Source organism: Pseudopodoces humilis, chromosome 4 (assembly GCF_049639895.1).
Source record: "Pseudopodoces humilis isolate 2021_Gansu_Grassland_sample_001 chromosome 4, ASM4963989v1, whole genome shotgun sequence".
In the NCBI taxonomy this organism is placed as follows: Eukaryota; Metazoa; Chordata; class Aves; order Passeriformes; family Paridae; genus Pseudopodoces; species Pseudopodoces humilis.
The window spans coordinates 52121988-52134816 of NC_142203.1; the positions used below are offsets into that span (position 1 = coordinate 52121988).

General features: G+C 35.0%; 1 protein-coding gene across 2 annotated transcripts in view; it reads left to right on the forward strand.

Moving 5' to 3' along the window:
* FCHO2 (FCH and mu domain containing endocytic adaptor 2) overlaps positions 1 to 12829 on the forward strand; it is an 80034-nt gene that overhangs the window by 26998 nt on the left and 40207 nt on the right. For both annotated transcript variants that reach the window (XM_014252278.2, XM_014252279.2), the window contains exon 9: positions 12407 to 12451. In XM_014252278.2, the coding sequence (XP_014107753.1) occupies positions 12407 to 12451 (45 nt within the window). The remainder of the gene's footprint in view (positions 1 to 12406; positions 12452 to 12829) is intronic.

The window sequence follows — 12829 nt, forward strand, 5'->3', positions numbered from 1 at the left end:
TTTGCCAATTTCTGGTTGATTAGTTTCCTATTTGCTATAGCCTGTTGCTTCATATTCCTTGGAAAATTAATTTATTGTATAGCAGAAAATATCTGCTTTTCTTCTAGAGTATATTTAAATCAATAATGGAAGTGATATCAGAGTAATCTTATTCCAGATTAATGAGATATCAATGAGCACTAGCTCTAGATATTGAATCTTCTATTAATCTATTAAAAAATTGGTTTGTTCCAGTGTGCAATGTTGGTGCACAAGACATAGAAGGTGCTAGGAAGTTTAAGCTCATGTTCTTTTTAGATTTTATATCTGAAATTGTCAGGTTAATATCAAATGTCTTTTAAGAGGTTAGTGAATGCCTATATATCTGTTGTTGATAAGGAGTAATTTTTAATTTTAGTTACTGAATTACTATGTCCTCTTCTCATATGTGGGGAACTAATGTGAGTGCTTGTTCCTGTATTAGTTTTTGTCCACTACATGTTTCACCCAGAAGGCTCCATCCAGCCTGGCCTTGAACACTTTCAGAGATGCCTCTCTGGGCAACCCATTCCAACATCCCCACAGTAAAGAATTTCATTCTCGTATTTAATCTAAACCTGTCCTCCTGCATGTTAAGGTCATTCCCTTCTTCCTATCACTACATGCCATTGTGAAAAGGCCCTCTCCAACTTTTCTTGTAGGCCCACTGTAAGTACTGGAAGGTGCTCTAAATTCTCCCTGGAACCTTCTCTTCTTCAGGCTGAACAGCCCCAGCTCTCTCAGCTTTTCCTTACAGGACAGGTGCTCCAGACCCACTGATCAATGTAGCAGTCCTCCTCTGGAGTCAATTCAGCAGGGTAACATCTTGTGCTGGGGAAGCCAGAGCTGGATGGAGGTGAGTGCTCCACCTGAGTGGAGCAGAGGGACAGAATCTCCTCTTGTCAACTGCCCACACTGCTTTGGATGCAGTTCAGGATACAATTGGGGTTTTGGGCTGTGAGTGCCCATGTCTGGGTCACAGTAAGCTGCTTATCCACAAACATCACCACATCTTTCTTTTGGAAGGTTACTCTCAACCCATTCTCTGCCCAGCCTGTATTTGTGCTTGGGATTGCCCTGACCCAGAATCCTGCAGCTGGTCTTTTTGAATTTCCAGAGGTTTGCACAGACCCATCTCTTAGGCCTGTTCTAGGTCCATCTGGATGGCATTCCTTCTCTCTGGTGTATCCACCATGCCACACAGTTTGGTATCATTGTCAGACTTGCTGAGGGTGGTCCCAACTGTCCATATCACTGACAGAGATGTTAAACAATACCAGTCCCAACACTGTCCCCTGAGGAACATCACATGTCACTGTATTCCACTTGAACATGGAACTTTTGATGGCAACTCTTTGAATGCAACCATCCAGCCAATTCTATCCACCAAGTGGTCCAAGTAATGCGTCTCTCCAGTTTACAGACCCAGGTATCATGCAAAACAGTGTCAAATGCTTTGCAGAAGTCCAGGTAGATGACATCAGTTGCTCTTCCCTTATCCACCAGTGATGTAATCCCATTGTAGAATGCCTTTGTCTTCATTAATTGAATGTTGTGGTATCATTGTTAGTGGCCATTGGTGGTTTGTTCCTCTATTTTTGCCCTTTTTCTTAAAAAATGTTTAAAATGAAATCAAGAATTTTATTGTAATGCAGATAAAAAAATAGAAAGCCATAATCTTTGCTCTCCTTTCCCATAAAAATACTTCTTTTCTCCTTTCATTATCCATTCAATAAATTTGAACTTTTTACAGGGCATTAAAGAGGTTTGCATTTTTAAAAATACTGAAAATTCATGCCTGCAATTCATCTACTCTTTGGATTAAATGACAGTAGTAGTTGATAATGGTTATTATCAGCAGTTGCTTTTGGTCAGCCATCACTGGCTCTTTTTCTTATAGCAAAGTATTTGGCTTTTGTTTCTCTTGTCATTTATATATTAAAAATAGAGTTTGAATATTTGTAATAAAATGGTGCTACTACAGATAACCAGATTCAGAAAGGACAGATGTAATTTTCCTGTTCTGTTTCTTCCCTCTACCAAATGCAAAAATTGAGAATTTGGTCAATAGTCAGTAATTCTGATTTTAAAAAATGTTTCATCTGTTGATTTTTGGAGCTGATGAAAAACTATTTACTTTATTTGCCCATGAAGAAGAAATAGTCTCAAGGTTCCAGGTAACTCTAGTCATGGAAAAGAGTAAGGTGATGCATGTCAAGTAGAAACATAATTTCAAAATGACAAAAAAATCCTAAATTATTTTCTGGAAATGGTATGAAGTAGACTAAATTGATACATTTTAGTGTACCAACTTAAAGTGAATTAGGACTGCTGTAATGTCAGGATCACTACTCTTTCACAAGGTAGCACATACCAGAAAAAAAGTAATCTGGCATCTTTCTTAGTGTGCTGGTGATCCTTTTCTGTTCTGAGGAAAAACATTCGGGAGCTCTGCCTGTTAGGAGAGATCGTGAAGCATTAAAGTTTTGAGTTTAATAAGCATCTAACCTCCAAATTTCACCTAGCCTTTAATTCAATTGATTTCTAATTCTGTGAATTCAATTTATTATTTGATTAGAATAATATTTCATGTGGCTGGCTGTTGACAGTGGCATTAGTGCAAAGTTTGGTGTGAATTTATCACATGCTTTTAGGCCTTTTGTAATTGCCTGTTGTGAGCATTTTAGTTGTAAATGTCCATGAAAAGTACTGCCTATGTGTTTTTTCCAAAGCAAATGTGAGAGTGTCTAAGCTGCACCAGAGCTGAAAAGTAGTGCTGATAGTGTTAATGTGCAGTAGTGCTCGCTCCATTTTAATAGTCTTATTAAGTTAGGCTGTTGTTAAACTTTGTTTTGTATCTAATGCAGAAATGAACCAAATGAACAAGATTAAGCAGTGGGGGGAAAATGAGGGTTAAGGATAAATGTATTACTCCTAAAAATTTTTAGAAACAAGTAAATCCTTTCCCAGATTTTGAGAGGCAAAACAAGGCCCACTGATTATTGAAGTTTGCTTTAATTAAAGCTTACTAGCATTTTATGTAGTTAAATAACTCTGCTTTTAAAAAAAATATTTTAAACTGCTGGGTGTGGCTTTTCTTTTTTTCCACGAGTTTGTTTGATAACCTAGTAGCTTACAGTACATATAAAAATACTTTTCTAGGACACTAAACAAGCTACAAAGTAGATGGAAATAAACACTGAAAATGGCTAATACTTAATTTTGAACAGCTCTGCAGGACATCTTTGAGCCTCTTTTCCACAGGGAAGGGTAACAAAGCAAGTATTTATTTTATGTTCTTATAAATTATTTTCTTTGTATTTTCTTTAAATACTGTGAATACTTTAGTGCTGCTGATGCTAGTGGTTAAATGCACAAATAGTTTGAAGTGTCATAATTTCTCAAAGACTGTGTCCACATATAGTTCTATACACAAGGCTGACTGAGGAATGAGCTTAGTTTATCAACACTGACAGTGTCCAAGGTATTCAGCAAAGTATTCTTTGTAAAGGAGGGCAGACTACTGCTGTATTTCAGAAGTTAATGGAAGAAATTAAGCATGAATGTTTTTGAGGATTTTTGTGAGAAGCTGGGCTTATGGCAGATAGAAAAGTCTTTAAGGTCTTATGCTGTAGAGCTGTTTTCAATGAGGAGCTACAGGCTAAAAAGCTGTACCAACAAATGTATCTTAATTGTTGTCCTTGATATCCATTTTATTTTGCCTGCAAAAATTTGGTCCTTCCAGAAAACTGCCAAAGCTTCTGTGGGCTTTTAGTCTGATCTGCCAGCATAGATTTTTAATAATTACATATATCTAAGCTGTAAACTTGTTTTAGAATGCAATTTACTGATTTTTAGTGCTCTGGAGAGTTATAAAGGAGCAAGTCTTATTGAAAAAATATTTTAAAGCAAGTGGAAGAATCATAGCATTGATAAAAATATCTTGGACAACATCAGTAGACATAACAGGGCAAAGGCTAGATTGTGAATGATCTGAAAGAGTCAGCAAGATAAAGAACTGTTACTAATAAAAAATATAATAATTGCTAAATAATATAAAATTGTTAAATTTTCTTCCTACTGGCAAACAAATCAGTTGCAGCCTGACATTTAAAAGAGTTTTTTGGGACTGTGGGAGCAAAGCAGTGTTCATTTAAGTAACTTAAATAGGAAGAATAAAGTAAGTAGGTGATAGTCATCAGAAAATGCAGTAGGATGCATGGCAGATTCTACTATGACCAGAAAATTTGAATAAATTTAAAACACCTGAAAATAGAAAAAAAACATACTGAGATGCTTTGTATGCTGATAAAGTAAATAAGACCTGTACTATACTTATATAAATATATAACCTTATATGTTACTAATATTTAGCAAAGTTTTGCTATTTTGAACTTATTTATTTGAGGTATGGTTGTTTTTTTTTAAGGTAGGAAATGTTCTTTGTTTTTTAATGGAAAAAAGATCTTTTTGTCTGAAAATTCTGGATACTATAAAATATATTATCCTATTTTTGCTCCTTAGGGTCACACTAAACATCTTAACCTCTGATGATTTAATGGGCTTGGTTTCAGAACTTCAGTAAGATAACATACCTCTCTTAGTTCACAGGGAGAATGTGTGACTGCTAAAAAAGATGTGATTCTTTGAAGCTGTCTTTGAATATGTGGGTATAACTTGACATATTTACAGTGCCTAGTGTTCCAGAATCTTAACTGAATCTTCTTAAAAGTGGATGTGTCTATGCATTTCTTTCATCACTGCATACTTGCATGGTCTGTCTTCAGCAGATGCATCATGTACCATGTAGACAGGCAGAGCTATTTGTTACAGATACATATATTTATAGACAAAAATTATGCAGTTGCTTAGTACTTTTAGCACATCTCTCCTACAATTTTCACAAGAGTGCTACTTTCTACACAATTTGATGGAAAAAGAGAGTGTAGAAATTAGGAGGTTGCTGGAGAAAGAAGCATCCAAACTACTACTCATTTGGAGAATCAGCAGACAGCTGAGTATGTATTTGTATGTATTCTGTATGTTGGCCTGCCATTTAGCTTGTGAATATTTAAAACCAGCCATATCTCTCATCCTGTTTATGCAGTCAGAGAGAAAACATAGGGTGAAGCTGAAGCAAAAGCAGGAGTAGAAAAGGATGAGAAAAGGGGTCATAATGCTCTGCAGATTGGTATATTAGCTGACATTTTTTTCTGCTCACAGACCTCACACTTTCATAGATCATAGCTGAAACTTGCAGTATTTGTTGTCATACTCAGGTGTTGCAGCCTAAATGGATCTCCACCTTGAATCATTGCCCTTGGTACATGTTTCATGTCTCTTTTGAAAATTCTTACATAATCAGAGAATTGAAAAATATTTTGTAACTGATGTTATTTTAGAGGAAAAAAATCTGGTCTTTCCTTCTGATGATAAACATCTTAATTGACAATACTTATTTTAAGGCTACTCAGATTATGATCCATTTCTGCTTTGTTTTTGCTCTGTAAGCCACATAGAAATAGTGTCCCCTGAGTATAATGTACTTGCTGTATTCACATGCTTTGTACCCAGAGTACCGGAAAAGCCTGAGATGGATAATGTTTCCTTTGATGTGGTGAACTGAGTGCAGGGCTGGAAGTCTAGTAACAGAATCAGGGCTGAAATTGATTATTTGTTTAAATGCTCTCTTCATATGTTAATTTCTTCATCTGAAAAAATTCTTTCAAAGGAAGTGCTTACATACGTTGCTACTCATAATTGTCATTATTTCTGATGCCACTATCACCTCCAACTTTTCTTTTTTCTTCCTTAATTGAATACTATTACTGTGCTGTAGGGTTTTTTTTAACATGTTTTTTTTTATAAAGGAAAATTTGGTCAAGTATTCAACATCTGTAGAGGCTATGTATCAGCTAGGCTGATACATCACTCTGAGGATACAAAGGTAACAAAGAGTAGCTAGAAATTCAGTGATTGGTGTGGTGGAACTGTATTTATGAAGTTAGATTAAAGGATAAGGTTTTACCAGTATTATTTCAGTGTTTTCTGTCAGACCAACCTGTTAGCAGGCCAGTTTTGGTTTTTGTCCCTTATCCTCTTTTTGGCAAAGAAAAGCTGACCAAATCCATAAATCAAGATTTGCTTGTAGCAGTTTGGTACTAGCATGATAACTGTATCACATGTATGAAATTTATCTCAAAGAAAACAGCTGTTCATCTTTACTCTGCATTCCTCCAAATAAGATATGCTTTAATTTGCTTTTTCTTCTTTCTTAAAAACGTAGATTAAGAAGTCCTTTTCTAGGAAAAAAAAATTCTTACTGTTTTTTAAAATAATTTCTCATGTATGAACAAGTAGTAAAAATGGAAAGTTAGTATTAGAAACACTAATGACAAAATATATTTGGGCTTCCTGGCTTCTGAATTTGAAAGCCTGAATTTTTTTGCTAAAAATGTCACAGGATCAGATGATAGCAAGAAAAAGATTGCTTATATGTTTGTGTACATACAAAATTGACCTTTGCGATGCAGCTTGACATCTAAACACTAAAAGCAGTCATTTGTTTTGACAGCAGAATTAATTGAGGCTAAAACAGTCGAAATTCCACTTGTATCAAGCTGTTCATTAGGAACTGCTGTCTGGCTTTAGTGCTGTCAGAAAAATAACCTGTTCTGCTATGATTAAATAGCAGAATGATGGTCGGTCCACTGAATTTGAGAGAGAGGTTGAATAAACTTTCTACTGCGGAAACAATTCAGAAGTGACATGCTGCAAGGGGGGTCAGAATGTGCATTGATATCCAGCTGAGCTGTCAACTGGCACTGAGCCAGGCACGCAAAGCTTTGCCATTTGAGGCAGCATGTGAAGCATATGCAGTTTAAAAAAAAATGTCCTCCTTTCATGCATGATTTACACTCAGAGACAAACTTTTGTTTTTATTGAAAACAAGAATATGGTTTGTTATTGTATTTGTAACTACAGGTACAGATTTATGGAGTATTGAATAGATTTTGCTTGAAACAGATATGTTAATGTTTATATATGTGCATGCATGTATGTAAACTGATTCCTCAGGTTGCAGGGAAAGGCTGTTTTGAGCAGTGTTCTGAGGGTCTGAGTGTTTCCAGTTACTGAGAATTACATGCAGTTAATACCAATATAATGTTTCTTTCTGTCATGCATGTCCCCCTTAAGCTAGAAAGCAGACAAAAGCAGATGTAAATGTAAAGCAGTTCTTACTTGATTTGTTGACTTCTTGATTTGTTTAACTTTTTAGCTCTGTGGGATTTTCCAGTTCATTGATATACTTACTGGGGGCACTTTTTCAGGGTATGACATAATATTATGCTTTCCTTACTAGTAATATTGGTTGACTTTTGCATTTGACTTGTTTATTTAAGAATCCAAACAGTAAAATCTTTTTTTGTTTCCTCTCAATTGAGGAAAGTGGGAATTATTTTATTGTTTTGACATTAGCAAAACATTTGTCCAATGTCTCTCTCACAGAGGCTTTATGTAAAAGTCCTACAGACAGAAAACCTGTATCTAGGATTTTGTGGAGAGAGGTTTTGTCCTTTGGTTTTTTACAAGTAGCAGGTATAAGATAGTGGTTATAGTTTCTGTAGTTGCCTTGAAAATACTCTGAAAGTACTGTTCCCATAGATATGAGCTAAATATGTAGGAGATTCTATAATATAGTAGACATCTTTTTCATTTGTCTGTTAATAAGAACATTATCTTCTTATTTTTAGCTATATACTCTGTCTTTAGTGGCATGAAAGCTCATACACTTACATGCCACTTGTAACAAGAGAAATATTACATGTCTAGGAGATGCATCCTGAGATGCACACTCACTCACTGATGCTTAATTTATGCAAGTGTCACTTCTTGTAAATTTTGAGATGAACTAAATTTAAAAAAAAACATTTACAGAAATTACTTTTTCTGTTCCAGCAAACCAAAGCTGCTTTATTTTCAAGAGCCTAAGAACTGACCTGATCCTGGTGTATTTGCTTTAGTTTTTTCTCAATGAGAAGCTGTCTGTCTCCATGTGTTTGTGAAGCTATACTCCATTTGCTTTCTCTTCTTGTCTTTATCTGTCCCAGCTGATAGATTACTGTGAGCATTTAAAAACTCAGGGCAGCTTGCAGTGATGCTTGCTGGGAATTTTTATGTACTCTTAGAGGAGCTTACTGATTTTTGATGCCTGCTTTGTAGAATACTACATTTCTCATTAGCATCCACATAGCTAGGTATATATTCTTAAGTGACTGAAATCCCACTAAATATCATATCTCTTCCTGTTACAAAGGCTAACTAACCTTCATTTATACACTGTATTTATTTATTTTTTTTCTATTTTGTGTGTCTACAGTAGAAAATATGTGCAAATCTATGTAGAGGTATTTGAGGTGTTAAAGCAAACATTACCAGTATAGGGATTAATTTAATAATACTTCTAAGCAGGCAGAGTAGACTTTTGAAAGTTGTGCTCTCCTTGCAACAGAACACTAAATCAGAGACCTTTGCAAATATTGGACTAGATCTCAGTATAACTTCTTTCTGAAAAATGTCTTGAAATGTCTTTTTGATTTTTACAGTAATGCTGTAGTTTTAGAATTTGTTTTTGTGTTCATATGAATGCTTGAGAATAGGTTTCTGTCTCAATTTACATTATTGTCTTGTTAAGAGAAAAAGAGCAAAGGAAATTTCAATGCTTTTATAGCAGTACTGCCAAATAGCAGTGTTAACACCATTATCACCTGTACTGCAGTATGGCAGCACTTAGAGTGTTCTTTCAGTGCCTTTAGACTACCACATGGCATGGACTCTAGAGACTGCTTCAGGGAATTACTTCTATCCCAAACATCAAGACTACTTCTTCAATGTGAAGCATCTGCTTTTCTTTCTTTGAATGTTGCAATGGGCAGTGAATGTGTTTACTTACATCAAAAATTTTACCCATTGTAATCATCCAGATTTTGAGCTGAAGTCCTTTGTTGGTGTTGAGCCTTTGTCTACACTACAATCATTGGGCATGAGTCTGTTCAAAAAACTTTTTGCCTCATAGAGGAAATGCATCCACCTTTAGTTCAGTTGTTACAAATGTTATTGAGATACTGGGACAGGGACATAGGTTTGCATGCTTTGACTTCCATTTGTGTATTACATCTCTCTGGCAATCTCCATTAATGCCAATCCACTGGTAGTTCTTGATAATAGCAACTTCTGGCTTCTTCTTGACTTCTGATTAAGGAATCAGATAGACATTATGGTGTTGCAGAGGAGAAAGCTTTCTGAGTTGGGATTTTTTTAGAGATTTGGGGAATTTTTTGCAGTGCTAGTGCAGCTGCTTTTGTTTCTGTGGAGCAAATGGAACAGGACACTGGGCAATGCTGGAAATCTTCTTAAGGAACTGTATGAATTCCTTACTGATGCTATGCTCCCATAACAGTATGTGTGCCTAAGGTCTTCTGGCTGACTAGGAGACTGCAGCTGGTTCTAGCAGAGAACAGTGTGGTGAAAACACACAGTTCTGGCTGGACAACAGTATTATCACCTCTTTGGACTCAAAGACATCTGTCCAGAGGAGATTCCAGCTGTTATGCAGGCTGTTGAAAGCTTCTCACAGCTATCCTGTTTTCTAAATTAGAGTGCCACAGGAAATGTCTATTTCTGAAATGTTACTTTGATTTAAAAGTACTTTCCCCAAGGCAAAATATGGTACTCTTTATGGCAAACATATAGGAAGCAGAACTCTTGGGAGGTCTGAAGTAACAGGACAAAACTTTTCAGAAAATTTAAAACTGTTACAAATTTCACTCTGCTCCATTCAAAAGGGCAAACTTTTGCACAAAATATTCTTGGTTGGATGGCACCCACAAGGATCATCAAGTCCAACTCCTAAGTGAATAGCCTGTATAAGGACTGAACCTACAACCTCGGTGTTACTAGCACCATGCCCTAACCAGCTGAGTTAATTAGAGACAGCCACAGACATGGATTTCTGAAATTACAAAGGAAGAAGGACCCTATACAAATTTAAGTAGGAAAGGTAAGCTTTGACCAAAATAGGTTTGTGAATTGTAACTGGTTCACACAATATCTGTGTGTTTCTGTAGTAAGGAAGAATGTATTTTTAAATAAGAATTCTTACAAGGTGTAAAAAATTCACCTTTAAAGGCAAGTGTTTTAGGCAAGCATAATGGAAAAAAATAGAGGTGCTTGGATGTCTTGTTAAAAAAAAGCTTTCCTTTCTGCTTATTTTAGAAGTGGAAGTTAAGATACTGATCTGAAATATGGATGAACTATACTTGAGCCTTCTTTATTTCTTTTAATCATTAGTGTAAAAGTCTCAAAATTCAGGGATCACTCTTAGTAGCTGGAAAGGGGTGGAATTCTGACAAAGCCTATTTTATTCCTCTGAAAATATATTTAAGTCTTAGTGTTTACAGTTTTCTTTTGTTTTGCAGATGAGTGTTTCTCATTGTTTTGTCTTTGTAAAAATTTTTCCTAGGGAAATGAGAATATGTATAGAAGCAAGAAATAGAAGTAGTTGAATCATTAGCAAGTGATGCAAAACATATGGTCTGAAGTGTAGTTCTGAAAAACTAACTGTTGTGTTTTTCAGCTTCTACATTTTGTGGTATTTTTATTAATGTCTTCCTTAATAGCCTTTGAATAATAGAGTTTAATTTTGTAAAATAAAATGTTGATTAATCAGCATAGAGATGTAGACATGTACGGTTCTAAAAATCAGTTTTCCTGGATTTTTGTTTTCCTGTTCTTTTGTTTTGCAAGACGTCCAGGTTTGCTTCTTTTTGGAACATGCTGACTTTGTTTTACTGTTGATTTAGTGAGAGAAGAAAGGAAGTGAAATTTTAGTGAGAAAAGAGAAAGGATTGGAAGACCATCTTAAAATGCACATGTATTTATGACATGTAACAGATTAAGATAACAATTAGGAATTTGCATCTTGTCTTGCTATATTGAAAAATTAGACTTGCATTTGAAGTAATTTCCTAATTGAAATTTAAACAGCTGCTAAGACTGCCACTAGAGATTTGTCTTTTAATATTCTGCTTTCAAGAGCATCATTTGGAGGCCAAATAATTACGTTATGATAAGTGAAATATTGATGGATTTTAGTCCAAAATTTGGATCCTGCTGTTTTACAAACCCTTCGATTTATTTTTACTGATTGGGAAAAATTTGCAAACTCAGCCTTAATTACAGTAAATATAAATCAGTACATTGAGCATATTATAATTAAAAAAAAAGAAGTCATTAGAAGTATTTTTGCCCCCTGTCTTAACTGTAATATATCTGTATATAAAATTGTGTGCATGCTATCAAAATGTTTGCAGAAAGGTAAGTAATAACCCCTATGGCACAGTGATAGCATGCTAAACTTTTTCTTCTGTAGATACAGCTACAGATATATAAGATAATATATATATATAAGATAATTATATAAGATATATAAGATAATCCAACATGGGCTGGAAAAAAGAGTGCTTGCCTGCATGTGCTCTCAGTTTGCATAGCACTTTCCCAAGTGCTGGTATGATTATCATTCCCTGAACAAGATCCTACAGAAGCTCACCCTGTTTTCTGTATGCTTGCTCCTTAAAATGTCTCATAGTGGGATTAAATTCTAGACCTGACCAAACTGAATAAATGAAGCTTAGGACATAAATTTGCAATGGGAACTGACTCTTAATTTGTGGCAAATGTAATAACGGAATATGAGGAATTTCTTTAGTTCCAGAACCTAACCAGTAATTCTCTGCTTCTTGTTGGTTTTGTTTTGTTTTCTTTTTTGTTGTTGTTGCTTTTTTTGTTGTTTTGTTTTTTGTCCTGTTGGTCCTAATGACTTCTTTGAAAAAATTATCTTCTTTATTGCTGTGTTTAAGGTTTTAAGTGCCACTTCTAACTGTGTAAGCAATTGGCTATGGAGAGGAAACACTAGAACTAGTAATGCAGAATTAGCAAAAGTGTGACTTTCAAAATTAGGGCTATAGCTTCTCCTTTTAAATTTTTACTTATACAACTCCTGTTCATTAAAAGAGGATAAACTGGAAACCTTACACTGATGCTATAATATGGATGCAATTTTGAATGAGGACACAAAATAGATATAGGCAAATGTAGTTAGATGATGTCTAGTATTTTAATTTTTCACTGTGAAATAGAAAAACACTGCTTTACATATGATTTTGCAGTATCTGTGGCCACTGGCAGAGTAATGATGCCTTTCAGTTGCTACCAACATTTGTAATTAAAAATTAAATTATCTCTTATTTTCAGTAATTAAATAATGTCTCATATTAAAATAGATTAAATTTGACCTGATGTTTGTCTTCATTGTCATTTCTTTAAGGCCCTATTGAGTTTGAAGAATGTAACACATCCAGTGTAGCTGAAGGTAAGTTGCCATAGCTTAGTTATTTACACAGGAATGCTGTGAATAAGGACCTGAACTGTGAAGCAAAGGGTACTCAGTGTGTGAATCTATGTAACTTTAAAGTGCTCCAGTAGACTAAAATGCAGCTTTCCTTTTGAGAAACAAACTTCAGTGACAGTAAGTATAAATCTTTTATAAGACTAATGCATAAAGGTCAGATAATTTGCATGTTTCTTGTAAGTATACTTTGGCTAAGGCTTTGTCTTTGCAAAAGTTTGGATTTGATTCACTTATGAATGTGTTGTAGCTTAATTTACAAGTGTCAAAACATGGCCTGGGCTCTTCCCATTGTTATTGTGTCAGTTAAACTAAGCCTAATATTGTGTTGTGGTTGCAAAA